Here is a 26,124-nt window from a genome sequence, read left to right on the forward strand (position 1 = left end):
ACTGTGTCCTGTAAATAGTATCTTTAGGAGATCATGACAGAAAAAATAGCCTTTCGTGGCAACACCCTGGCATTTTCATGGTGCAGATATTGATAATTTGAAGGCCCTCGGTGGACTCCAGATTTAGCTATTGTTTTTACGCGCTAACAAAGTGACAGCAGGAGGTGAAATCAGTGCCCTTGGAGGCTCGGGTCACAAAAAGGAATTTATTGCCACTTTTTTGTTCTGGAACAGTTTGCAATCATAAATTCTTTATAAACAGAATACTTCAGAGAATGGTCCGTCTTCATAAATATACGACAGAGGACATCAATTTCATTTAATTCACAATTTGTGTCAGCACAGCAGATGCCAATGCCTGCCTTGATAGGGTTGTTTAATATGCAATTGAGACAGAGTAATCGGCAGCACAGGGACGAAATTTCACAGATTAAACTGTACGCACCACTGACATTTCATTCTAATGTATTTTCACTCCACACTGTTCACCTTAGATGAAAGAAATATTAAAAACCATATCCCTCTATTTTACTATTGTTAGAAGTTAAAATCCTTGTCTTTAATTTTTTTTCATGCCAATTAAAATGTAATCATGCCAATTAAAGCCGAATGCCTACTGGTGTCGGTGTGGCTCCGGCTTTATTAAACTCATCTCTCTCCATCCTACTCTCCCCAAATTACCGCCAAACTGTACAGTATTTGAGTGATATATTGTCAAAACGGCAACTGTTTGAATGACATCTGACTCATAGAGACTAATTAAATACTGTGTCCTCAATGCAATAACAATTTAAAATTTTTTTTGGTGAGGAATTGATATTCACGACACACTTGAAACAGTTTTCCAAGGGAGTACTGTTATTTATCAAATTAGGAAAGATACATTTTAAATGGAGTGTCAACTGTTTATCACTTTATCTATGAAGCCAATGAAGCTGCTATTCTTCTCTATTTTGTAAACAACCTTTGAAAATATCATACAGTAATCACACTTCTCCTGAGAGCAATGAGTGCTGTAGAATTTAGTAGGTCCTGATTTAAACCTCCCCATTTTCAAGCAAATTACATTAATTATCATTAAAAGGCAAGGCCATAATAAGTAAGAGTAAGATTTTTTTTGGAGATTTTTAAGTTACTTTGAACAACTGCAGAGTGTAGAGAATTTCGATGAGAAACGGGGGCTTAAATGTGCAGGTTTTTAATCACTTAGATTAAGCATGGCATGAACGGAACACTGGCATGTCTCCAAGTCATCACAGGACATGGAGAGCTCCTAATTCAAAATATTTCTAGAGTATTCTTTCTTTAAAAAAAAATTTAAAGAGGCAGAAAAATAGAGGGCTTGAAAAATTATGTTCTGTCACTGACACCACCCCTAGCAGCTATTATGACTAATCATTTAGGTAATTGGCAAATCTAGCTTACCCTTGATTTGAAGTGAAGGCAATTTAAGAGAGAAGCTGATGAACAACTACAGGCTATCTTCTCCCTCCGCTGGCACCCCACAATAGGGCGGAGATGCCTCCTGCATGATGCCATCCAGGCCTCTAGGTAACAGAATATCTATATCTCCTTTTTGCCAGATTCTTGTATTTCTTTGACTGCGTACTACATGAAACTTTTTTTTTTTTTTTTTTGGCTTTTGTTAAAAGTGCCCTGAAAAATGGAGGCACAAAAAGGAGGCTGATTTTAATTCTGCAATTGGGATTTGGGTCAAATTTGCATATTTGATTTGGTAGCTTTCGTATGGCCCAAAAGCTGCAGTGGCAACCCCACTCTTCATTTTAAGGATACACTGAATAGTTAAACAGTGGATGTCTCTAACATGTACCTTCAGAACAAATTCTATTAACATTCATCCAAGCATGACAGTCAGTGTATATCAGATATACTGTATTAGAGTTGACTTGGTGCATACCCATAATACACGGCATATTTTACTTACTTTTTTTATGTATTAAAGAACCAAAATTATTAAAATCTGAGAGGAGACAGCTCAGAATAAATTTAAAAAAAAAAGCAGAAGAGGAAAAGCAATGTTTTCCCCATAATAACACAAGAAGCTTGTTTGAAATGTAAGGAGTGAATTGAAAGAGAGAGATATTTGTGCCTCAAATTAGAAATCAGACAGATAGGGTACTTCACCACACAAAAAAATGTACACATAACCTACAAACAGTAATAAAAATGCAAATACCCCAAGCAGTTCCCATTTTTCATTAATTGAATCCACTTTTTCCAGGAGATCATTTGGTAGAGAGACGCCACCTTTCCTCAGAGCTTCAACCTTGCTAAGCAGCTCTGTCTTTTTCAGGTGCCTGATGGACATTTCCACACTGTATCGCTGAAATGACAAGACAAGGGTGGATCATTAGGACAGAGGTGTTCTTAGGGAAAATCTTTGAGCAGAATTTACACCTCTTATGGGGTATAAATCTAAGGTTTTGTTTTCAATACAATTTACTGATTATCACCTTTGACGCAGTAAGGCTGCTGCAAACATTCTGAACAGCTGCCACATGTGCCCCCACAGAAACTTCTTCTACTGTTGGCTTCAGAGACTTTTGCCTTTTTAGACTAAATGTTCATATACAGTTTATGTATTGGACTTAAAATACAGTAAATAAGAAAATGCCTGGGCTGGAAGGGCCGACTATTTCTGTTAATTTGGGTCACCATTCGGCCCTAGAGCGAACCCTCTCCTCCATCTATCAGCAAATCTCTCTTGGAAAAGTTCTAAGTGTTTTGTTTTCTTCCACAAAACATATGTATCAACCACTTGCCGGGGAGGTGATCCTTTCTTCTTTAAGGAGAGGCACTTTTCAAACGGAGGTGATGGATAGAGGGAAATGTTTGCGCCACAAATAATACATACATTTGGCTGTGAGTTATGAAAGTTAAGAAATGGTGGTTAGTCTCTAAAACATTTAGACTTTATGGACAAAAAAAAATCTAATAAAGTTATCTTCAAATGAAAAACATTATCCATAAGGATTATGTGACTTATTTCTTTTAAGTTCCCTAAAGTCACAATTAATATTTTGTTTTTCTCTTTCTTTTACTTAAAAGCTCTGTGAAAGCCAAAGACACATAGAAAGAGGGAGAAAGCCTGATAGTTCCTTGGGATAGCTATAGATCTGTAATTGCTTATTTGAATACCATAAACTGCCTGAACGTCTCAGCTGATTACTGAACCTTCCTGGCCACACAGATATCCACTATATTCTAACACACTGTCATGTACGTCTCTTAAAAGATGGCTCCTGGGGACTACGTAATAGCTACTTAGTAAAACAGCTTTGTGGTAGTATTCTTCAAATACCTGTATTTGGAAAAGTTCATAGTCAGAAAGTCTTATGAACAGCTATAAATGACTATCATATGTATGTGTGGGGAGGTGTGTATCAAAATATACTTGACTATAAAAGTTAGATTATGGGGAAAATATTAAATGTATTTTACAATTTAATGCACATTTCCAAAAATGTCTTTCTTTGAAGCAACAAAGCCAGGTGAGTGGGCCCCAGGGTAGCATTGTTCCTTTCCCCTAAGTGAGCATGGTTGCCCCAAAGTAAACACTATCATTAGACCTAACAAGGAAAACTTCTGCGTGGGCAAAGTATTGCCAATCTTGAGGTTCATAATATTCCCCAAATACTTGGATGATTTGTAGTCCCCTCAAAGTACCTTACACAAAACTCTACACTAGAAGTGGAATTAGCTTGAATGAAAAGAGGGCATGAAAACTGTCCCAGGAACTAGATCTTCAGCATTTGTGTGCACATGTTTGCATACTTTCAGTTTCATATTTTAATCTTCCATTTACACTAGACACGCACATCATTTGTATTATGTAAACTTCTCCCAATGTTAGGCACTTGTGTATCAAAGAACAAAATGTTTTAAATGAGGTGATTTAAAGCATTTTTTATTACTAATGAATGTTGATCTGGGTGCCAGAGGATCCAAAATTACATGAATATGCATATTGAAGAAAATCAAGGGTTGCTTTAGAGTCCTATCAGAATTTGGACTGTGAAACATGGGAAATTCTGATTACATTTCTAACTGCACACAATTACCAGGATCAGGTTACTCCGTTACAGAAAACACACTGTCCACTTAAGTTTTCTCAACTCAATACTCAACAAGTATTCTAGAAACCTAGATAGTACATTATTTGTCAGAGTGACGACTGAAGGAGAGGCAATCTGCTTTATGTAATCAGATTCCCATGTAAGATTTACATAACTAATTAGGTAAGACTGACATAATGTGTGGGGGGGGGTCCTACTTCAGCCAGGGAGAGGACTATTATTCAAATCTTTCCTTATGTCATGTGTATTAATCAACAGAGAGATTTCTCTAGCAGTGCCTTCTGGGAGTGGCTTCTACTGCTTATTGGCTTTTCCTGTAGCAAACTCATCTCCTCTCTCTCCCAACTTTAAATATCTCCTCCATCATATGTTAGTAAGAAAGGAGGACAGTTTAGAGTATCTCATGAAAATGATAACCTTGCAATAATGCAAATACAAAAAAACCAACTAATTTGATTTTAAACATAGGAATAATTTTTCCTATGAAATGTGGTATGCGTAGTTAGGGCAATAGTGACTAAGATGGTAATTAGATTAAAAAAAGCCTTGTTATTATGTATGCTATCTTTGTCACTGCATGGCCTACTGCATAAACAGCCGATGAAAGATGTGATTGATAGGCAATGCCTTCAAACTATAAAAGCCAAGAGAAGCTAGTTAATTGTTAGATATATTGATATGTGAATGGCGAGTACTAGAATGTCCTGTAATTGAAGGTGAAAGCATTTGAGTTTTGAGATGCTGTGAAGGTTGAATCTAATATGATTTAGGGTCTCAAGACTGCATGTATAATGATGCTAGGAGGGTTGCATTTTTGTTGACTCTACTAAACATTTCCTCTTCTCTTGCTAGCACCTTTTCAGGAGCATCAGATGTGGAGAACCAACCATCGAATCTCTCTACTCTTGGTTCCCTATCAAGTGGGCTACTCTATCCTGCAGTGAGAAGATAATTTAATCTTCATATTCATTTCACCCTCAGCAGTAAATGAGCAGAAGCTGCCCCATTATGTCCCATAGTCTGGGGATGTTATCATACAAACCAGTTTTCAATAGCCAAAAATGAGATTAGCAAAGTTAAAGTCAGCTGGCTTTTCTTGAGTGCTAAGGTAAATAAGCATCCAGCATTTAACTTCCCACAGCACCTGCTGTGGGCCTCACTGCCTAGTCAAAAATAAAATATACTCCATTCAAAGAGCATATTTACATTATTAAGTGTATTTGCTTGGCCAATTCAATTTGGTCTAATGAATCCTCTTAATAGATTTGTGAATGATCCAAATTAAAGACACAGGCTACCAGTGTCCTAAAAGCTATTTCTTTGGGTATAAAGAAAAGTGAAAGAAAAGACAGAGATAATAGTCGTCCATTGTCTTAAATAAGAATTAAAACTGAAATTTTGATTTCTAGTGTATAATTTTAAAAGCACAAATGATTAAAAACAAAATTATAAAACAAAGCCAGGAAAACCAGAGGTTCAGGAATAAATGTTCTTAGTGGCAAATGCAGACTTGATTGAGATAACTTTTTTTGACACTCATACCAGGCTCTCTCCCCTCCCTTAAACCCTTACCCCCTTTCCTTTCTTCCTCTTCTTTTTTTCTTTTTTCTTTTCTTTCTTTCTTTTTTTTTTCTTTTCTTTTTCTTTCTTCTTTTTTTTTTTTTTTTTTGTTAAAAATCACACCGAAAATTCTGCCCAAATGGAGAGTGGAACAATGCCTTGAAACAGTGTTAATTGTCACCATGGAAACCAGAAGAATAAGCCATTTTGAAACTGGTATAGAAGGCACACATTGAGAAACTCAAGCATTTTTCTGCCTCCCTCAATGTTAAAGAACAAGATGCCTTGTCACGGTGAGGTCAGAGAAAGAAAGCGTCATGAAAGGGTGTAGATACTCAATGTGTAGTAAATAAAAATAATAATAAAAATACACCAGATAGAGCTAATGCTGTAAAAGACTCTACCAAGCGAATCTTTTTGAAATAGAAAGATTGCCAAAAGATGGCCAGGACTGGGGGAATGGCTCCCACCTAGCAAAACTTCAGGGCTACATTATGTGAACCTTGCCCCCAAAGCTCCCTGGGAATTCTGCTGTTGTAATAAAACTTCAGAAGAGGGGAGAAAAAAGGCAGCATGATGGAATTCAAAATAATGCTCCAAAAGCACACAGAGAGATTAAGACATTCTTTGTGAGACTTTTGTATGGTGCTTCTGGTGGCCATGCTGAAAAGCAACCAGACATTGCTAACCGGACAGAGAAGCTGTGGCTACCAGAAACACTAGAATTAAACAAACCATTTTCTGATTAAAGAATATGACTGTCCAATTCTGCGTCATCAGGATTTGAGTATTTATATCACACAATATGTTGTTTTTAAACGAGCATCAGGTGACTTTATGTTAAGAAGAGTTAAGACAAAAACAATTACCTCCTTATAAGAATGACACATTTGAATCTTTGCCCGTGCAAATTAATATCTTAAATACCTGTGTATTTGACATAATAATCTCCCCTGCCCCACAACAGGCAGAAAAAGAAAACACAGGTGAAGACAAAATGTATCTTAGTCTATCAATAAGAAAGTGTATGCAAGGAGCAAGGAACATACCCAACCCAAATGACCACAAAATAATATGTAAAACTATGTATTTTGCACACAAATGCAAGGACATGTCTGTGACTCTCACACTGTATTCTCTGGCTAGTGTTTGCCCTCCTCATTTGAGACTTCATGGTGGCCCCTCAGCTAGTCCATGCCTAATGCTATTCACTGGTGAACAAAGAATCTTTTGATAGGAAAGTCCAGGTCCAGAGCTCAGCTGTACTGGTAGAGGCCAAGGCTGCCTCTGCAGCGGCTCTTGTACTGCCCTCTTTTAGACGGCCCGCGTCCAGCATCTCACAAAGCCTGTGATGCTTCACAAGGAGCCAGTCTCCCCAACACTTAGGATGTTCAAGATTCAAGAAGACGGTGGTTCAAGCGCCAGACAAGTAATAGTGGCGACTTCTTGCAAACGATTTGTATCTTACCATGAGAATTTACGGCGAATAATTGCACAAAGAAATTATAAAGACTCCTACAATTGTCCTTGTAAATTAATAATAGGCTTTCTTGATTGGGATAAATTTGCTGCTGAGCCTTTGGAAAAATTAAAAAGTGCAATGTCATTTAAAATTGCCAGAACTCGCACAGCAAATTACATCCGAGGTTAGGAATTGAGCTCCCCCCCTCTTCTAGCTTATTCCATTTGCATGATCTGGAAATCACATTACATTGGCCATGTATTGTTAATTGAACATAGATTGCATTATCTTTAATATAAATCAAACTACAAATATTAAAATGAATTGCAAATTCCCTAATAGAAGATCATAAAACAATCTTTTTAAAAGTATCTCCCATTAATAATTTAATTCCAATTATATCACTCAGGAAACTTAAGTAGGAGACTAGGCAACTTATTTCTCCAATCATTTTTTTCTTTTACATAAGGAATATCGATGTTTTAAAACAAATACAGTCAGGACAGAATTTATTGTTACTGAGTAAGGACAGAAGCACTAATAAATGAAAACTTTTCATGTTAATATTTATGTGAAGTCCTGAATAAGAATATTCCCCTCTTTCTAACCCATGTCAAGGGTGAAGAAAAATACCTATAGGAAAGAGTTGTGATTAAGAACTAAGAACTATTGTGATTACATCTTCTGAAATTATAAAATTGATAATTACTATTCTATTTATTTTTCAAAAGGGTTTTCTGTCCCCTTTGATATTTCTATAAATATAGTATCCTTCTCAAGCCTTTGCATGGCCTTTAATGAGTTTATATTAAATATTTAACACTGTTTAGGGCATACCCACTACTACCAAAAACAGTTATATTCCCAGCAGTCCTACTGTTTCAGGCAGAGAACCTGATTGATCCTCCTAGCCTGAATTGAGTGGGATGAAAAGAAGCGGTTGGAAAATAGCTGCAATCATTTAATGCAGATGACCTCTGACAGCCTCACAGCGCTTCTATCTGAACAGAAATTTGCATGGGGTCTCTGTGCAGAGGAACAATGTAACCTAAATGGTAGACAATCTTTATTCTAATGAAGTGGGTGTCAAGGTCAATGTGAGACTGCAATGATAAATGGTGCACCACTAGGCAGGAGAAGCTGCATGGGCATTGTAGTGCTTTCACATTAATTGAAGGCTGAAACGCACCGCGTGAAAAGCACAAGCCCTCTTTTCACTATAATGTGGTAATGCGCCAGTGCTGAGATGATTTCTGCAAGACGCTTGCCTGTTGACATGTAGCGACTGCAAAAATAACGGCAGCATGGCAGAAGTGGACATTTTCGGGATGCAGTGTTTTCCCAGAACAAAACTATAAAAATGAAATAAAATGCCCCCAAATAGCATGGGGACACCTAATGTGATCCCTTTGATCCTTTTTTCCTTTTCTTTTCTTATTTAGACTTGTCTTTAATTAGTTTCAACCAGGCAACCTTTTATAGGACCTTCATTGGGTACTTTCCTGCTGAGCATCATTTAAATATTGTTTCCCCTCTTCTGTTCAAGTGTTCAGCTTAGTCTACAGCTAAAAACCTTCAGGTGGTGTTTGTCTGTCCTAAGTGAAAATGTAATGGAATGCCTATATGGCTTATTTAAAACAACAACTATGTTCTGTCGTGGGAATGGGGAAGCTATTGCTCACTTGGCATTGCCCAGATAACTGCAGCAGTAATCACATTTCCTCAGATGCTTTAGAAATTTTGTGGTCATTATTTTTCAACTCATAAAAATATGGATGGTCTGCTGATTTCCAAACTTTGTGGTCTCCATCAGTAAAGGAGACACTGTCTGCTGATTCTTCTTAGAAGGCAGGCACTCTAAGTCCATCAGTTGACCAGGAAAGGGACGTCTGCCACTCATTTCACAGTTTGCTAAGGTAATGATCAGAGCACATTAGGAACCATGTGAGAGACATTTCTAGGCTCAACTCCTAACAGGTTATAGACTGGATGCATTTTTATTTTCTGACCCCAAAGAAATCTGTGATATCCCAACAATAACCTTCCCACTACAAGTAAGTCTTAATAACACAATTATAGTCTTGCTAGTGAAGAGCTTGCCTCTGTCTGCGGTCTTGGTGACCAGGAGGCTATTAGTATACTTTTTACTGTAATAAATGCACAGCTAGTTTGACAACTCTCGTGCAAAAACAAATCGTCTCAAATAGAACCCCTCCATCCCCGAAACGGTAACTCAAAGGGAGAAAGAATCTTACTACGAAGGATAGTGAAAAAAGAAAAAAAAAAAGTTACTGATCAAACTGTTTAAAAAACCTGTACAGCTTCATCTGTGTGTGATTTGTCAGGTCTGAAGCTTTGACGTGCCCAAGGGGCAGACCCCAGCGGGGAGTAGGCTGCCGAGCTAAATAGCTGTGAAAGAAGTCTTAATGTAGGATGGAATTCAAACTAACCTTGACATGACCTCCGGAAAAATATGCAAAAAGTAAAATGAATGCTCTCTGCAAGATACATCCTAATTTTGTGGTGGAGCTGGTTAGTTTTACAAACATAACTGAGACATTAAAAGAAAAATAGAAAGCTAGTAAAAGGGGGAAACTTTAGAAATCAGGCAAAGGGGGAAATGTAAGCCGCATGATGTGTTACTGTGAAGGCATGTGAACCATTTGGAAAGAATCCAAATAAAAACCCACACTGAACAATATTGTTGTCAGCCTGTCTGTTCAGGAAAAAAAAAATTTTTTTAGGTTGAATATAAATGACACAAAGCCAAGATTACATCATTGCATTACAAAGTCTGTTGTGGCATTTAGGTAAACAAGCCCCGTGGATCTATTGGTTTAGGACAGCAATTCAGTCAGGAGGTTTTAATGTGTTTTTTTTTTTTTTCCTCCAGTGCCAATAAAAAAATAGAGGAATTTAAGGAAGAAATAGCCAACATGCTTTCTATTTCATGCTTTTGATCTGGATTTGATAAGCCAAACTCCAGCTTCAGCTAATGTATTTAGTTCTGATTTGACTGTATTATCATTTTGCCCGTTTGAAGTGCTCAGAAAGGCTTTGGCTCTAGTTCCCCTACAGGAGCTGGCTAACCCACTGCGTCTATGGGAATCTTAATTGTCAACTTGTGTAGAAATTCAGTCCTTTTGCTTTCTCAAGGCAATTTTGTAGCAACACCAGTCAGTTCTCCCCTACACTGCCAGCCAGATTTTAAACATGATTACATTTCTAGCGACAAACACCCAGAATCTAATGACTTAAATCCCTACACAAGGAGGTGAATTCATGGGTTAGATAGATGTACTTCTATTAGGTTTTCATCAGTGAGAAACAGATGGATACAGGCTCTGAGAAGCACTCAAGTGAGGGGAGCTTTGCAGAGAACCTGTGGAATACTGTCGGTGAAGATCACGATGGGTACCCACCGTCCTCTTGCTCTCTCTCCAGGCTTCTTCAATATTTTACGAACACGAACAAGGAAAACATGAGTAAGGACATGTCGATCAGATTGCCCGATTATGCTGATCTTCTTACTCGATAAAATAATAAGCAGTTTAGCTCAAGATCATAGAGTCAAACGCCTACAGGTATTTTATAAGTTAGTGAACTGGTTCTCAAAGAAGAAACAAAGTACTGATTTATAGTGTTTGTGGATTTCTCAAGTATAAATACTCCCATCAGGGTAGATTCTGAGCTGCCAAGGGATGCCAATGTTGGCACAATTCATGAATTTCTATCTGACTCTCCCATGCTGGCAATAGCTAGCTCTCATACCCAGCAGCCTGGAAGGGAAGGTCAAGAGTGAGGTCAGAACGAGCCCCCTTCTCTCATTCACATTCCAACGAGTACTAGGTATTGTGGTAAAAGAGAGCCCCTTTCTCTGCGGGAAGAAAACAACCCACAAGTGTAACTATTACTAGAATCTGATCCCAGGGACAGAAGACAGGAGAGGGTAGTGTGGTCTGTAGTGGATGCACCAGCCTCTGCCCTAGCTGAAAGCTATGCCAACAACCCCCACATGGAAATGTGGCTTCAATATGGCCTCAGTACCATTAAGTATGTTGTTTTAAGTGAGGCCAGGAACACATATGTTTATGTAAAATCTCATAATTTTTATGTTACATTGAAACTTTTAATATACAAACCAAACACTGTCTGTGTCTTGGATCTGAATCCACTGGGGACCACTTCATGCTGTCTGTTTCAGATGAGAATATTAGATTCTAGAAAGAATAAAGATGCTGGCATAATGAATTAAATCTGAGGAGAATGACAAATGTCAAGCATGACATTATTATTAGCCACCCTTCATTCTCCCTTGGCCTCACCAAAAGACAGAGACTAAAACTCCATAAAGAATGGAAGTGATGAGGTTTTTGCTTGCCTTTAGGTTCAGTTTGAGTCAGCAAAGACTAAAAGGTAGATGTTCAAAATAAACAAACAAATAGCCATTTGGGGTTGGATGGAGACATAGAAGACTGGGCCACTGTATTGAATTCCCCAAAGGAGACTTCTAAAGGAATTGAGAAGATTTGAGCCTCCTCAGTGGAAAGCCTCTGAAAGAGCAATGGGTCATGGGCAGTAGAGCTGGGGTGAGAGCCCAGGACAGAAAAGATGGACTTGCTGCGGACTGAGCACTGAGGAGCTTTTACACAGAAAATCGTTTGTTTCATCTGATCTATAAACGTTACACTGAGGTCCAAGACTAAAGCCTAAACAGACAGCAGAGAGCGCCTTCTGAGTCACCAGAAGTCTAGGCCAAGAGCATACGTCTGGCTGCTGAGAAATTCGGTGGGGCTGAGTGAAGGTTGGCCTGCAAATTGCATCTAAACTTGCTCCATTTTAGAAAGTTGAGTTCATTTGCACCAGCATTCATGAGACCTGCCATAACTACCACATTATTCTGTGCAGAAGAAAAGCCAAGACCCAAACGACCAACTAAGAAATTGTCACTTGTTGGAATGAAATTAAAACATCAGACTGAGATGGACGCAAGCCTGGGAGGGCAGTGGAGAAAACACACACCACATACAAAAGAGGGTCTGCCATTGAAGCTGGCCCCAACATGGAGATGGAAAAGAACGAGGACATGAACCAGTTTCTACAGCCAGCTTCCATTCACCTTGATGTGCAAAGGTGGTTCATTCATGAACCACTCAGTGAGAGCTTTGGAAGGAGGTAGTTCATTCATGAACCACTCAGTGAGAGCTTTGGAAGGAGGTAGTTCATTCATGAACCACTCAACGAAAGCTTTGGAGGAAGGTAGTTCATTCATGGACCACTCAGCAAAAGTTTTCAGGTCCTGTTACTTGATAAATACGTATCAGAGGGAGTTTTCCTACAGAAGTTGTATAGCTAGCCTATATCTCAGCAAGGCACTTTATAACTGTGTTTATGCTGTACTGTGCTGCAAATCTACACATCTCAGTTGGCTTTCTCTGCCTTCGAGGGCACTCCAGTAAGGGTGTGGGTTATTGCCACAACATGCCGCAGCTGCTCTATTTAAGGTTTCATTTTGATGCACCCTATAGGAGCTAATGGGATGTCATGTCAGCACATAGTAAGAACAGTTATACAAGCATATAATATCTTTTAGTGTGCAATGTATAGGATGGGAAGATGTGAGGAGCAGAAATCAGTACAACAAACCCAGCTTCTCTTTCTTAGAAGTTCCTATTTTAGAATATAGTTTCTTTTGGTTTTTATCCCCTCACCAACAGACACCTCACACACATTTATTTTTATGTGACTGACTACAATGTTATTACATTTTCTTAAGCCAAAACAAAGGAAGAATTTAAAAGGAAATTTGCAGACTACAGCTGTCTTCTACATGTAGTAAAAACAATTTTACCATTTTCTGTAACAAATACATCAAAATTTCAAGTGTGATAAATTAAACCCCACTTGAGACTTAACTACTGCCAAACTTCAAACACACCACAACCCTGCATGGTCTACACTGATCTCTTGTATAGATACCCTGTCCCCTAAAATTTGATTTACCACTCAGATTCTACTATGTATGCCATGAGAGTAAACTAAACATAACCATTATATCCTTAGTTTCTTCCCTAACTTTCTCATCATAAATACTTACTTGAATTGTCAAAATAGCCTCAACTATCTACAAAAGCAGAAGCTGGTTATTGATTATTGGTTATTGGTGGTGTAGATTTGAAGAAAAAAAGCCTCCAAAGGATGATGGCTAGCATGTTTTCGTTGGGTAATGATGAAGTATTTTCAATAGTTAGGGCTTTTAGAAAACACTAAGTCAATGAATAGTTTCTCAAGGTAAGTGATAGAAATGCTGTTCATTGTCTTAATGTGCGACAACAGGCGATTTTATATGTCAAAGCTTACCCGATCTCTTTATAGCAGAACTACAGGCCTGCTCAGTGTAAGCATTTATAATGAAAATGCTGATGAAGCCTAAACTATGGATGTGCATGGCTGTACAGCAGCAGTCAGTTGAAATATAGATATATTTTTAGCATTTGGAGGCACCAAGTTTGTTTAAATCTAGATTTTTTTTTCCACAATTGCAAGTAATGTTAATAGCACACTGTAAACGTTAAGGCTAAGTGTGCAATGTCAAAATAGATCGGCTCTCTCTGAAAATTGGAAATTCAGGCTTTTTAAACATAATCCAGATGTTTGGCTTTTATTCAGATTTTAAGAAAGAGGGAACTAATATGATATAAAATTCATACATGCATATTTCATTAGTGCTTTTGTATCGCTGAATTAAAGATTCTGAAACGTGCTTTTCAAAAATCACATAGTTTCAAACCAAAGCAGTTTGCCAAAATGTTGTACACCTCAAAAATAATGCCAAAGGAACCAAATTAATTTCATAAGGAATAAATATATACTTCTTAGGTTAACTTTGTTGATAAAGTTTCCCCAAAAGGGAATATATTGCTTCCTCTTTGTAAAAAAAAAAGGGGGGGGGGAGAAAAATGAGAAGACTGTAGCCTGTGTTCATCAGAAAGGTGTCATTGTGAACTTGGTGACTTTCCAACTCTCTAAGAAACCACTGACCCTATTTTTCATCACCATTTTTTCCAAGCTTGGTGTGATACTGCAAACCTATAATCTAATCCCCAAACTCAGAAGGCAGAGGCAGGCAAATTGTAAGGTCTAGGTCAGCTGAACTACAGAGTGAAGCCCTGTCTCAAATGACACACACAAATGCACACCCAATGACAACAATCACCCCAAAATCCATAAAACTTCATCTTCTCAGGGTTAGTGCACTCAGCATTCCTCAGGACTAAAGGCTCCTGTGCGGAGAAGCCACATACAGAATTCATCATGTGGGGATAGACTTACCATATGACAGTTTCCAGAGTCACTTCTCCCCAAAACAAAACGGAAACATCATCATATTGGTATGCACGCACATTGTGACTTCTTAATGCTAACTTAATTTTTTTTTCACAACTAATGCCCATTGGTACAAGAGTAGCTCCACTGTTAGAGGGGTAACCAACAGGTTTCCGACTCAGTTTAAAGATGGCTCCAAAGGAAGAAATTCATACCTGGTATTGTAAACCTGGCCAATAACTCATGGCTATGGAGGTCATACGCCCTAGAGGAGAACCAATATGGTTATTTTGCTAAATGGACATAGTATCATATTGCCTTCAAAATATTTATTCTTCTATTTATCGACTAGTGCTGTTTTCAGCTCCATTTGAGTTGTTTCTTGTTACAGTGGATAGCAGCTAACACAGATGCTCACTCCTAGTTAAAGTGCAGAGATGAAGTAACAGTGGGGTGATCAATCTCAGATAGGAGTTCTAGATCAGCCCTTTTCCCAAGTCTCAGAGAACAGTATGGAAGAGGAGGCAGAAAGATTATAAGAACCACAGCATGGAGAGGACTTCTGTGATACAATGTCTTCTGAACATGCCAAGGCCATTCACTCATGAACTCATAGAAGCCGCCAATGCCTACATAAGATTTACACATGATCAAGGCTATCAATGTTCCAGCTTAGTGGGGGGAGGGGCCATGGCCCTGAGGACTACTGGAATTTGTTGGCTGATGGTGTTGGGTTGCCTTTCTTCATTGGTGTAGTGTCTTTGATTGTTCATATTCCAATAGATGGTCTTACACCCAAGTATGTATTTGCAGTTCTAAATGGACTCAGTGAGCCATAAAGAAAAAAAAATAGAGAAGAGAATATGACATTGAGAAAGGGAAGTAAAGTGGTATCTAGGAGAAGTTGAAGTGGGCTGGATATGCTCAAAATACATTGCATGCATTCATTAGATACATATATCAAGTTCTCAAAGAATATATACATAAAATAAAATTTTTGACAGGCTCTCACTATGTAGCCCTGGCAGGCCTGGAATTTACTACATAGACCAGGTTGGCCTTGAACTCGCAGCCATCTGCTGCCTCTGCCTTCAGAGTGCTGGATTAAAGGCACCACCACACCTAGCTTAAAAGTATTAAAGATAAAAAGGAGGACTGGAGAGATGGCTCAGAGGTTAAGAGTTCATGCTGTTCTTCTAGAGGACCGGAGTTCAGTACTCAGCAGCCAAGCCAGGCTACTCACAACTGCATATAACTCCAGCTTGAGGGGATCCGACACATTTTTCTGGCCTTTTTATATACCTACATATATGTGGCACACACACACACACACACACACACACACACACACACACACAAAGAGAGAGAGAGAGAGAAATAGAGTTTTTAGAAAGACAAAAGGATTTTCATATCTATAATCTTGTGTATGTGTGTTCATGTATGTGCACAGGTACACATGAATGTGTAGATACGCCCCCTCTATGTGTGTGTATGTGTGTGTGTGTGTGTGTGTGTGTGTATGTGTGTGTGAGAGAGAGAGAGAGAGAGAGAGAGAGAGAGAGAGAGAGAGAGAGAGAGAGAGAGAGAGAGAAAGTTGGAGGTCACAGAGAACTTGGAATGTCATGCCTTAGGGACTATCCAGTTTTCTTTTTCATCTGTTTGATTTGTCTTTGTCTATTTATTGTTGTTGAGAAAGGCTCTCTCATTGGTGTGACACTTGTCAAGAGGGCTGGGCAGAGTGGCCAGTTAGCCTTGGGGGTGAGTCTGCTTCTGTGGGCTCAATTCTGGGATGACAAGCACATACCACCACTCTTGGATTTTTTTTTTTAATGTGAGATTTGTGATCAAACTCAGATACTCCTACTTGCACAGTAAACACACCATCAACTAAGCCATAGTCTCTGCCTCTGCCTACAGTCTTACTAGATCTATAATGGGATAAGAGTATTCTTGGTTGTAACTCAGTCCTTATACGGTAAAATATTTGACGCTGTAGGGCCACTTTTTTGAAAGTACCTCTGATGCCTTCTTCAGTTGAGGATAAATGTGGTTTAAGAATTAGATCATAGACTCTGCAATGAATGGACAAGAACCATTTATTATTTACCCTTTATCCACTGTAAGTATTGACATTATGGTTTAGTTGTAGGAGGTTGGAAAATATTTATTCATTTGAATTTCTCCCCAAAGAGAGATCAGAGGGACTTAACTCAGTTGTGGAAATACATGTTAGGTAGAGAATTAGGACACAGAAATGAAAAGACCATGACTGCCTTCTTTATCTTTGAACTTCCCTCTGTGGGAATTTTACTTGGTAAAACATCCAATATAGAAATATTTTCAATTTTCAGATAGAAGCCAAGTTAATTGCTTCCCGTGGCCAGAAATGGCTAGCGTCTATGAAACGTGTCAGGAAAGAGGAGGCCTATGGCAGCTCTTTAAACGCTTAGGAGCGACTCCTAGGAGGCCCATTTTCTTGGGAGAACATTTCTCAGCACTCAGGAGGTGAGTTCCAATTCCAGTCCCCAAACCTTTCTCTTCCAAATCCTTCTGTTGTTCCTACTCTTGTTTATTTCTGAGTGCGGAGGGGCTCACGCTGCTTTGTTATTCCAGCCACAGAAAGTTTGATTATCACTTCTGTGCATCGCTGTTACTCTTCCTGTTGCTCTCCTAAGGAAAGCCCATGAGAAATGTTAGGATATTACTCTGTTTTAATAATAAAAGTCAAAACCAAGCCACCTGCCTGAGGTCTTCAAGGTAGTGCTGGTGCCCAGAAACAGGCCAGGGCAACTGCAGCTTCGCTTGCCAGGCTGTATCGCTGCTCTCCAAAAATGTTTCTTTAGATGCAGCCTGAAAGTCTGAGGAAAATGGTAGACCCTGAGAGCCTAATATAAACAAGGTCAAGAATGTCATTCAGAGTGACTCTGGAGTAGCCAAAATACACTGAAGAACCCACCCTGTAGTCCTCTATGGTTATCTCCTTTTCCATGCTGTTCATCTTCTAAAAATCATGTATTTTAAATACTGCAAGGTGGAGGCCAAAAGGTCAGATAGAGGAGTTCTCAGTGATAGTCACGCCTGTCACTCAGAAGAATGGCAGCTCACAGTTTAAGGAAGCTCAGGGTACAGTAGACATCTCCTGGCATAAACTAAGACCCCAAAGAGCAAATCTTGGTTATGATAACTGGTAACTGCTTTGAAGGATAACTCCCCCCCCCCACACACACACACACACACACACTACTACTACTACTCCATCAGAGGAATCTGCCATCAGCACCCACGGGAGCTTATTAGAAGTTATATCTCCGGGCAGCGGTGGCGCACACCTTTAATCCCAGCACTCGGGAGGCAGAGCCAGGCGGATCTCTGTGAGTTCGAGGCCAGCCTGGACTACAGAGTGAGTTTCAGGAAAGGCGCAAAGCTACACAGAGAAACCCTGTCTCGATAAACCAAAAAAAGAAGAAGAAGAAGTTATATCAAAGAGAAAACGCTGTGTGTGTGTGTGTGTGTGTGTGTGTGTGTGTGTGTGTGTGTGTGAGAGAGAGAGAGAGAGAGAGAGAGAGAGAGAGAGAGAGAGAGAGAGAGAGAGAGAGAGAGGTGTACAAGCAGGTATGTGTATGTGTCTCAACTACAAGAGGCAGAATAATAAAATTGCAGAGGAGGAGGTGTTAAAGGTTCAGAGAACCAAATAAAGAAAGGAAAAGTAACAAGGAGGAAAGTTATAAATGAGAGCTGGAAAGAGGTCTTCAGTGAATAACCTCCCTGAAATAATCCCATGATGGAATATTGTATGATGGCTTTAAAAAAGTTAAATAAACATTCACTGAGAGGAGCCTAAGAAAGAGAAGTACGAGACGTGGATGTTGCCACATGGTGGCAAATTTTTATAGAAGAAATGGATGCTAAAACTTGTGGTGGGGAGGATTTTCTCTGTGCATCCCTGAGAGGTAGAAACTCCTCACTGGGTGCCCTGTGCCCTGTAACTCTTTTCCTATTTCCATTCTACGGATGCCCTGCTGTATAATCCAAGGGAAATCGTTTCCTTTTCCGTGGCTTCACCACCAGCAAAAAAAAGATGGAGACACACTTGTCCTTTCTCAACCACTTATATTTGGAGATAATATCAGATCATATTTGTAAGAATTCCACATTTCTATGTGGAACGCTTCATTTGAGGAGTTTCTTCAATTTTAACACACGTGACTTTTCTAATAAGATTTTCTTTTGGTCTGTTACACCTTTGCACACAAGACTGCAAATACCTCCCCTCTCTTTTTTCTTTCTGAAAATAATATATTATAATTACTTTCTGGCCACATTAGACAGAAAAATAAGTCACATCAAAGAAGAATCACTGAGAACGTAAACATTACATACACATTCAATTCCTGCCTTGTAGAATATACAAGGCAAAGTTATAACTAATTTTCTCTCCTCTTAGGAAGGAAGGAGGGAATATGTTGATATTTGTTGATATTAGCCTGTACTAGTAACTAGACAAACCCTGTAAACAAATAATCATTTCAGGATTTCCTGGAGTCTTCACTCCTTGCCTAAGAATAATGTTTCTACTCCAGGAAATTGCTTTGAGAATTGGAGAAACAAGCATAGGCAAGATCTAAGGCCTGCGTTAGAATAAGTACTATGCAAGTGTTTGCCCAACCTTGATCCAAGTGTTGCCAAGGCAGCAGAACCCTGCACCCCGATGTCCTCATCTGTTTATATATTCACAGCAGTAGTTTGTACATATGTGTATATTACTTCTTTTCCCTAAATAGAACACTGAATTATGAGTGGAAAGACAAAAAAACATTGCCCGTTCCTCCTTTCCATTGAGCACATGTGATAAATTTTCTATGAGTCATCACAGGCTTCCTACTCCTCTCTGGTGTGACTTCCTGGTTTGGGTAAAGTTCTAGAATCATGTCAAGTGAATTGTCAGATCTAGGAGTTTTTGTTTTGTTCCTGTTTTTTTTTTTCTCACATTGCATTTTTCTGCAGAGCATCTCCCTCTGTTCCCTTATTTAATCTTCTCCCCAGCAAATGCCAGTTCAGCCATCACTTCTTACATAAACTGTGAGAAACTGACATGCATTCTGAATGCACACAAATTTGCTGTCTTGGCTGTTATTTCACGGTGTCTATTTTAATTTTTTTTAATAAAGTAGATTATGCATTACTTAAGGAAAAGGATGGCCTTTGCATTTGTAAAGCTTGCATTTATTTATTTGTGCGCACATGTGCAGCAAGGCTTGTGTTTGGAAGTCAGAGGACAGCTTACAGAAGTCACTTTTCTCCTTCCGTCATACAGGTTCCAGGCTTGGTGGCAAGAGTCTTTACTCACTGAGCCAGCCCACTAGCCCAGGATAGCCTTTAAACATGTTTGCTACTCTATAGCATACCACAATACCTAACATGCTTTCTGCTTAGCTTTATGTAGTTAGTAATATGAGATGACATTATTTCTTACTCTTTAGGTAAAGGTGAAAACATTAGACCATTCATTCTTGTTATTTTATCTGAGTGTGTCATATATGTATGGGGTGTGTGTGTGTGTGTGTGTGTGTGTGTGTGTGTGTGTGTGTGTCCATTTTTGTATGTGGGAATGTGGTTGTGTGCCATAGCGCATGTGTTGGAGATCTGAGGACGACCTCAAGTGTTGGTTCCTACTTTCCAATTTCTTCGTGGCAAGGTCACTTTTGTTGTTCCTCACTGAGCATGCCAGATAAGCTGGTCCCCAGCTTCCAGAACTCCTCTTCCCAGTTTCCATCTCCCAATAGGAAAGCTGGGATTACAGATGGGTATTGAGCTTGCTTCACATTGGTTCAGGATATTCGAACACTCAGGCCCTTTTCTGAGCCAGCTCCCTACTCCCAGTATGTATTAGGACCTAAGATAAGTTTCCAAATATATGATTAAATAGTAAAAACTAAGGTAGGACCTATCTTTGTGTTTGGGCATACAGAAAGTGATGCAAATTTCATTAATTTATTAACCAGGTTTGATGTTCACTAAAGCAGTCTGCGAACTACAAAACTTGTGATCAGTTTCTCTTTAAGCAAATAAGCATGTGCCTCCAGCCACTAAGCCCCTCTGCCTTCAGCCACACAGCCCTACAGAGAAGATGCTCTAGTTGAAAATTTGGGGGTACAAGTATTGCCTGTCACCAGGTCACCCACAGTACTACTATTTCATTGTAGCCTGTTTGTATTCAGTTTTATTGAGATATAATTAATGTATAATACAATTTAATCACTTAAGATGCATAGCACGGCGGTTTTTACTTTGTTACTGAGTTGTACAAGCATCGCTATAATTAATTCAGAACTCCCCAGTTCTCTCCCTTCCTGTGCCCAGCCTCAGCCACTTACCTGTTTGTCTCTGCACGTTAGCATGTTGTGAGCATGTACAAAGTATTCCTTCTGACTAAGTGGAGTTCTGTGTCTTTTCCCACATTTCCCCATCACTCTCCCCACTTTAACTACCTTAGCCTCCACTAATCACTCTTCTATGAAGTCAGCATTTTTGATCTCACATCCAAGTGAGATCGTGAGCTATTTTCCCTTTTGCGTGTTACTTACTTCAAGCAATAAAACATTCTCCAGCTTCATCCATATAGTTACAAATGACAAAATATCAGTCTTCTCTGCGGCTTGATAGCATGCTACTGTACAAGAATACTATTACCCTCATTGGAAACATGTACGTGTACCATATTTTCTTTATCCATTCACCTGTTGGTGGGCAGCTTAATTAGGCCAGAGGAAGAAATATAAATCATCTAAATTAGAAAACAAGCTGCCAAATTTTCATTTTCATCTGATACAATCTTATATATGCAGAAAACTCCAAATACTCCTCCAAAGTATTATTAGATACAAAAAAATGAAGCCGGGCGTTGGTGGCGCACGCCTTTAATCCCAGCACTCGGGAGGCAGAGCCAGGTGGATCTCTGTGAGTTCGAGGCCAGCCTGGGCTACCAAGTGAGCTCCAGGAAAGGCGCAAAGCTACACAGAGAAACCCTGTCTCGAAAAACCAAAAAAAAAAAAAAAAAAAAAAAAAAATGAATTCAGAACACAAAGATCAGTAAAGGAGACAAGCAACAGAGTGCAGACACCTAACAAACAGAAGAAAGTATTTGCAAACTATGTTTTTAACAAGCGGTCCATATAAAAATATATGAGATATTTAAACAACTCAACAGCAAAAACAATAACAAAATTCTTAATTTAGAAATGGGCATCTCTTAAATACATAGAAGCAACCAAAAGCATACAATAAAAAAGTCCAAGCCGGGCGTGGTGGCGCACGCCTTTAATCCCAGCACTCGGGAGGCAGAGGCAGGCGGATCTTTGTGAGTTCGAGGCCAGCCTGGGCTACCAAGTGAGCTCCAGGAAAGGCGCAAAGCTACACAGAGAAACCCTGTCTCGAAAAAAACCAAAAAAAAAAAAAAAAGTCCAACATTATTAATCATTAGGGAAGTACAATTAAATCCATACTGAGATATAGCTTCACTCCATCTAGAATGACTATTACTGAAAAGGCAAGAGTGAGCTCTTGGTGAAGATGTGGTGAATGGGGAACACTTCCACACTGCTTGTAAGAAAGTAAGTAGAGCCAGCTTGGAAACGTTATGGAGTTTTCTCAAAAAAATAAACAACACTGATCTATGATCCACCCTCCTCCCATCAGGTATATCCAAAAGGAGACCAATCCATATGTTGCACACCCATAGCCATTGCAGCACTTTTCACAGCAGCGATGAAACAGAAACAACCCAAGGGGCCTTGTTCTTTACCAAATGTCCTTAGGGCCCCGTAGGTCCTTTCCAAAATGTGATGGCTAATCTTGGCGGTCAATTGACTCACCTGGGAAAAGGGAACCCTGATTAAAGAATTGTTTCCACCATACTGGCCTGCAGGCACGAATAATGTAGGATGGCCCAGCCCACTGTGGGCGGTGTCATCCCTAGGCAGGTGGGCCTGCACTGTATAAGAAAATTCACCCAGGGAACCAGCAAGCAGAGTTCCTCTGTGGCTTCTGCTTCTTGCTCTTGCCTTGACTACCTGCAGGGATGAACTAACATATAAGCTGGAATTAAGGCTTTCCTCCCTACAAGTTGCATTTGGTCATGGTGTTTATATCACAGAAACAGAGAAGCAAACAGGACACTCATAGACAGCTAAGTGCTTTAATCTGTCCTGCTCTGACAGTCAAGGTTATTAATATATATATATATATATAACCAATTTCTGTTTTTCAGATATAAACCAATAATATAGGGCAGACAGAAGGGAAGACAAGTTGCTCAAATGATATGACTATTTTCAGTGGTTTAGGGACCATATTTTTATATGTTGTAAAAACAGAGATAACATTTAGTAGATAACCTTAAAGAAAAAAGAAAGAAGATGAAGATGTGTGGAAAGTAGATGTGAAGGAACTTTGTGTGGTACCTCAGAGCACCCAGTGTTTGGTCTACTGCTGAAGGAAAGCACCATGAGAATGGCCTAAGACTCACAATCCACACAGGACATTGCCTGAAGTGAACCCAAACGGTGTGGCATTTAGAAATTATACTTTGATGACACCTTAAAAATACTATGTTTACACATGAGTTTGTTAGCCTTTAAAAGCTTGTTACAGAGTTCTGATCTTGCCAGATTCCCCAGAGGCAAAGTCAATTATCGAAGCATTCATTCATAGTTCTTCAACAGAGGGAGTAGTGAGCTAAAATGCGCACATTGGAACAACTCAGTCCAACTCCTCCTCGCTTTACAATGAGGAAAATGAGACCTGGAAGGGCGAGCCTGGAGAGGAGTCTCAGTGTGTAAAAGCACTGTGGCCAATCCTGACAACCTGTCATACGAGTTGGCCCCTGACCTCCACAGGAGCCACATGGCATGCCTGTGTCTACGTACATCCATACACACAAACAAATGTAATAATAATAATTGATATAATAATAATAATAATAATAATGAGCATATATAGGAGTTGGTGCCCGAGAAAGCTATGGCTTACTTCTCTAGTACTTTATCATGTAATTTCTTTACAATAACCTTAGTGATGCTTATCAAAAACTCAAAAGGGTGTCTACAGGATAAAATATAAACCAGAGCCCGAAGATGAGGTACATCAATTCTCTCCAAAAGGGAGTTACAGTACGGAGATTTAAGTCTGAGTAAGCCTCATCTTTGCCTGAGAAAGCTTCTAAATGAGCCATGCTTGTTCACAATCTGAATGGGCTGAGATACTGGTAAAGTAATCAGAGTGTTAGAACTCCACTGTGTGTGGAGGGGGTGCACACGCACACGCGCGCGCACGCGCACACACACACACACACACACACGCACGCACGCACACACGCACGCACACACGCACACACGCACACATGCTTGTACTCCCACGCACTCCAATCTTTGCATTTACTGTCTTAACTATTTCCAGCTCTGAACTAGAATTCGTTTCCCAAGGCGGTCAGTATGACTTTACTCATGTTATTGGGCCGAACATGAAATACCGGCATCACAGAGCAGCCAAGCCACCTGTGAAGTACCGGCGGCGACAAGGACTAGTTCCAAGAAGTGAAAGCCACTTTCTCACTTTCCTTGGGTCCTACAAGCACAATAGAGTACAGGAGGCCCCCTGGTGGTGAGATGATCCAATGAACTGTTCAGCACTGCACTGAAGAGCAAGAAAAGTTGGGGCTGTGTGTAAAAAGATGATTAGAACCTTAAACAGACTGATGAGCAACAGGCATTATTGCAGCATAACAGATAGAAAGCTGAATTGAGAAATCATTCAAACCTGAAGAATACTATATATTCCTAAAGCATAGTCATAATAATTATTGTTTATAATAGGTATTGACACATATTTCCCATGACATTAAATATACATGGTTTAGGAATGTCAGCTGTGTGATCACTACTCAACTTACTCAGCTCTGCTATTGTACTGTTAAAAACAGCCAGAGCTACATAAATGATGTATGAGGCTGTGTTCCAATAAAGCTTTATTTAAAAATGAGATTTGACCAGCAAGGCACAGTTTGCAGATTCCTGCTCCAGAAGAATCCCTTACGTACAGGACTTGATTGAATTTTATAATAAGAACCATTCAAGGTGAGTATCATTCCTTCACTCTGTGCCTAAAATCTGGTGCTTGCAGTGTTTTAGGATCTTGGTGGAAATTGTAATAAGGTCCTTATAACTTAGAAAGACTTTGTGTAGCCTCATGTCTGACTGTCTGTGGAGACTGAACACACCTGCCTGACCCCATTCTGCTTTTGTTTTCTAGATAGGCTCTTTTCTCCTGTTTTCTACCTCACGTTCTCTGGCAATGCTGCCCCTTACTGTTCTTCCACCACTTCTATTAGGTTTTAAAACTGTACATCAGTAGTCTTTATCACACTAGATAGAATATCCAAGCTTGAGGAAAAGACAAAAGCAATCCTTTAAAAATAGCCCCATATATGACAATAAGCCAGGGAAACCGACACATTGTCTATGCTCTAGGTGGAAACTCGGCCCAAACCACCATGCCTCATTCCTTCATAAATAATCAATTATGCGGTAGCTGCAAGAAGACATGGCTCTGTCCCCGTGTGGAGAAAGGATTACTTGAGGCCCATCTTTATGTTGCTTGCATTTTCTTCTTTAAATACTTTTTCAGGTGCACACTATATGTAAAACCATCCCAGACAAGCCACACCCCTCTTCTAAACCATCCACAAAGTCCTTTATTAGCTACCAACAAGAGAGAGCTGAAAAAATGTGACTGGGAAATCCATGGGGCTTGTTGGGTTCCTCACATACATGGATTTACCAGTAGTCTCTTGGTGTTGGCATGGGCTCTCCTACAAGAGAGCATGGAAACAGTTTTAGTTGGACAGAGTGTAGACAAAACTGAAATAAATGATCTAAAAATATAGTTTTGTTAGCTTGAAAAGAAAACTGCAAAAGCTTGAAAAATGTGACTACATAGGGAAGAGAGAAAACATTTAATTATAGAGCAGAGGTTCTGGTTGATTTGACAATTAAACCTAACAACAGAAGGCATTCATACTGGCTGTAAGAAGGCTTCCAGGGTAGGCAAAGTTGTTAAACATTTTAATGGGAGTTTGTGAAAATCCTTCTGGAAAGATCTTCAGCAGAGGATAAATTCTCTTCTATCTGAAACTGATGTTAAAAATCCTTGAAAGGAGAAAATGAAATGACGGTGCCTTTGAGGTCATTTTTAGTCCAGAAAGTTCTACTGAAATTGCCACTTTCCAGGGAACTAAATAATTGTACAAAACCTCTGAGAGTTAACTTTGGGATATTTGGGAGAATCAGCCATGGCTTAGTGTATGAGAGTTTACTGACTGCGAGTCTTAGTCCAGGGAATGGCCACTCTTGCAGGGCACAGGTCTGAGCAGCAGTGTGGGCAATGGGAACCAAATAATGTCCTGCACTTCAAGTGTTTTAAAAACTAAGCTCAGTGCTTTGGCATTGGTCCTGGCAGCCCTCTTGTTGTTGTTGTTGCTGTTGAACAGAAAAGGCTCACAATAGTGTTTTCATATTTTAATTCTTTTTCTAACACAAACTTGGAAGAATGGTGCCTTGTGAAACTATCATTAAAATATGAACTATGAAATACTAGCTACATTTGAATTTCTCGGCTATATTTACA

At 39.4% G+C, this 26,124-nt stretch overlaps 1 protein-coding gene across 6 annotated transcripts in view; it reads right to left on the minus strand.

Annotated features, from left to right (window-relative positions):
- Akap6 (A-kinase anchoring protein 6) overlaps positions 1-26,124 on the minus strand; it is a 504,011-nt gene that overhangs the window by 78,978 nt on the left and 398,909 nt on the right. For all 6 annotated transcript variants that reach the window (XM_076550667.1, XM_076550669.1, XM_006975274.4 and 3 more), the window contains one exon: positions 2,198-2,344. In XM_076550667.1, the coding sequence (XP_076406782.1) occupies positions 2,198-2,344 (147 nt within the window). The remainder of the gene's footprint in view (positions 1-2,197; positions 2,345-26,124) is intronic.

Source organism: Peromyscus maniculatus, chromosome 14, assembly GCF_049852395.1.
Source record: "Peromyscus maniculatus bairdii isolate BWxNUB_F1_BW_parent chromosome 14, HU_Pman_BW_mat_3.1, whole genome shotgun sequence".
NCBI classification, from domain to species: domain Eukaryota; kingdom Metazoa; phylum Chordata; class Mammalia; order Rodentia; family Cricetidae; genus Peromyscus; species Peromyscus maniculatus.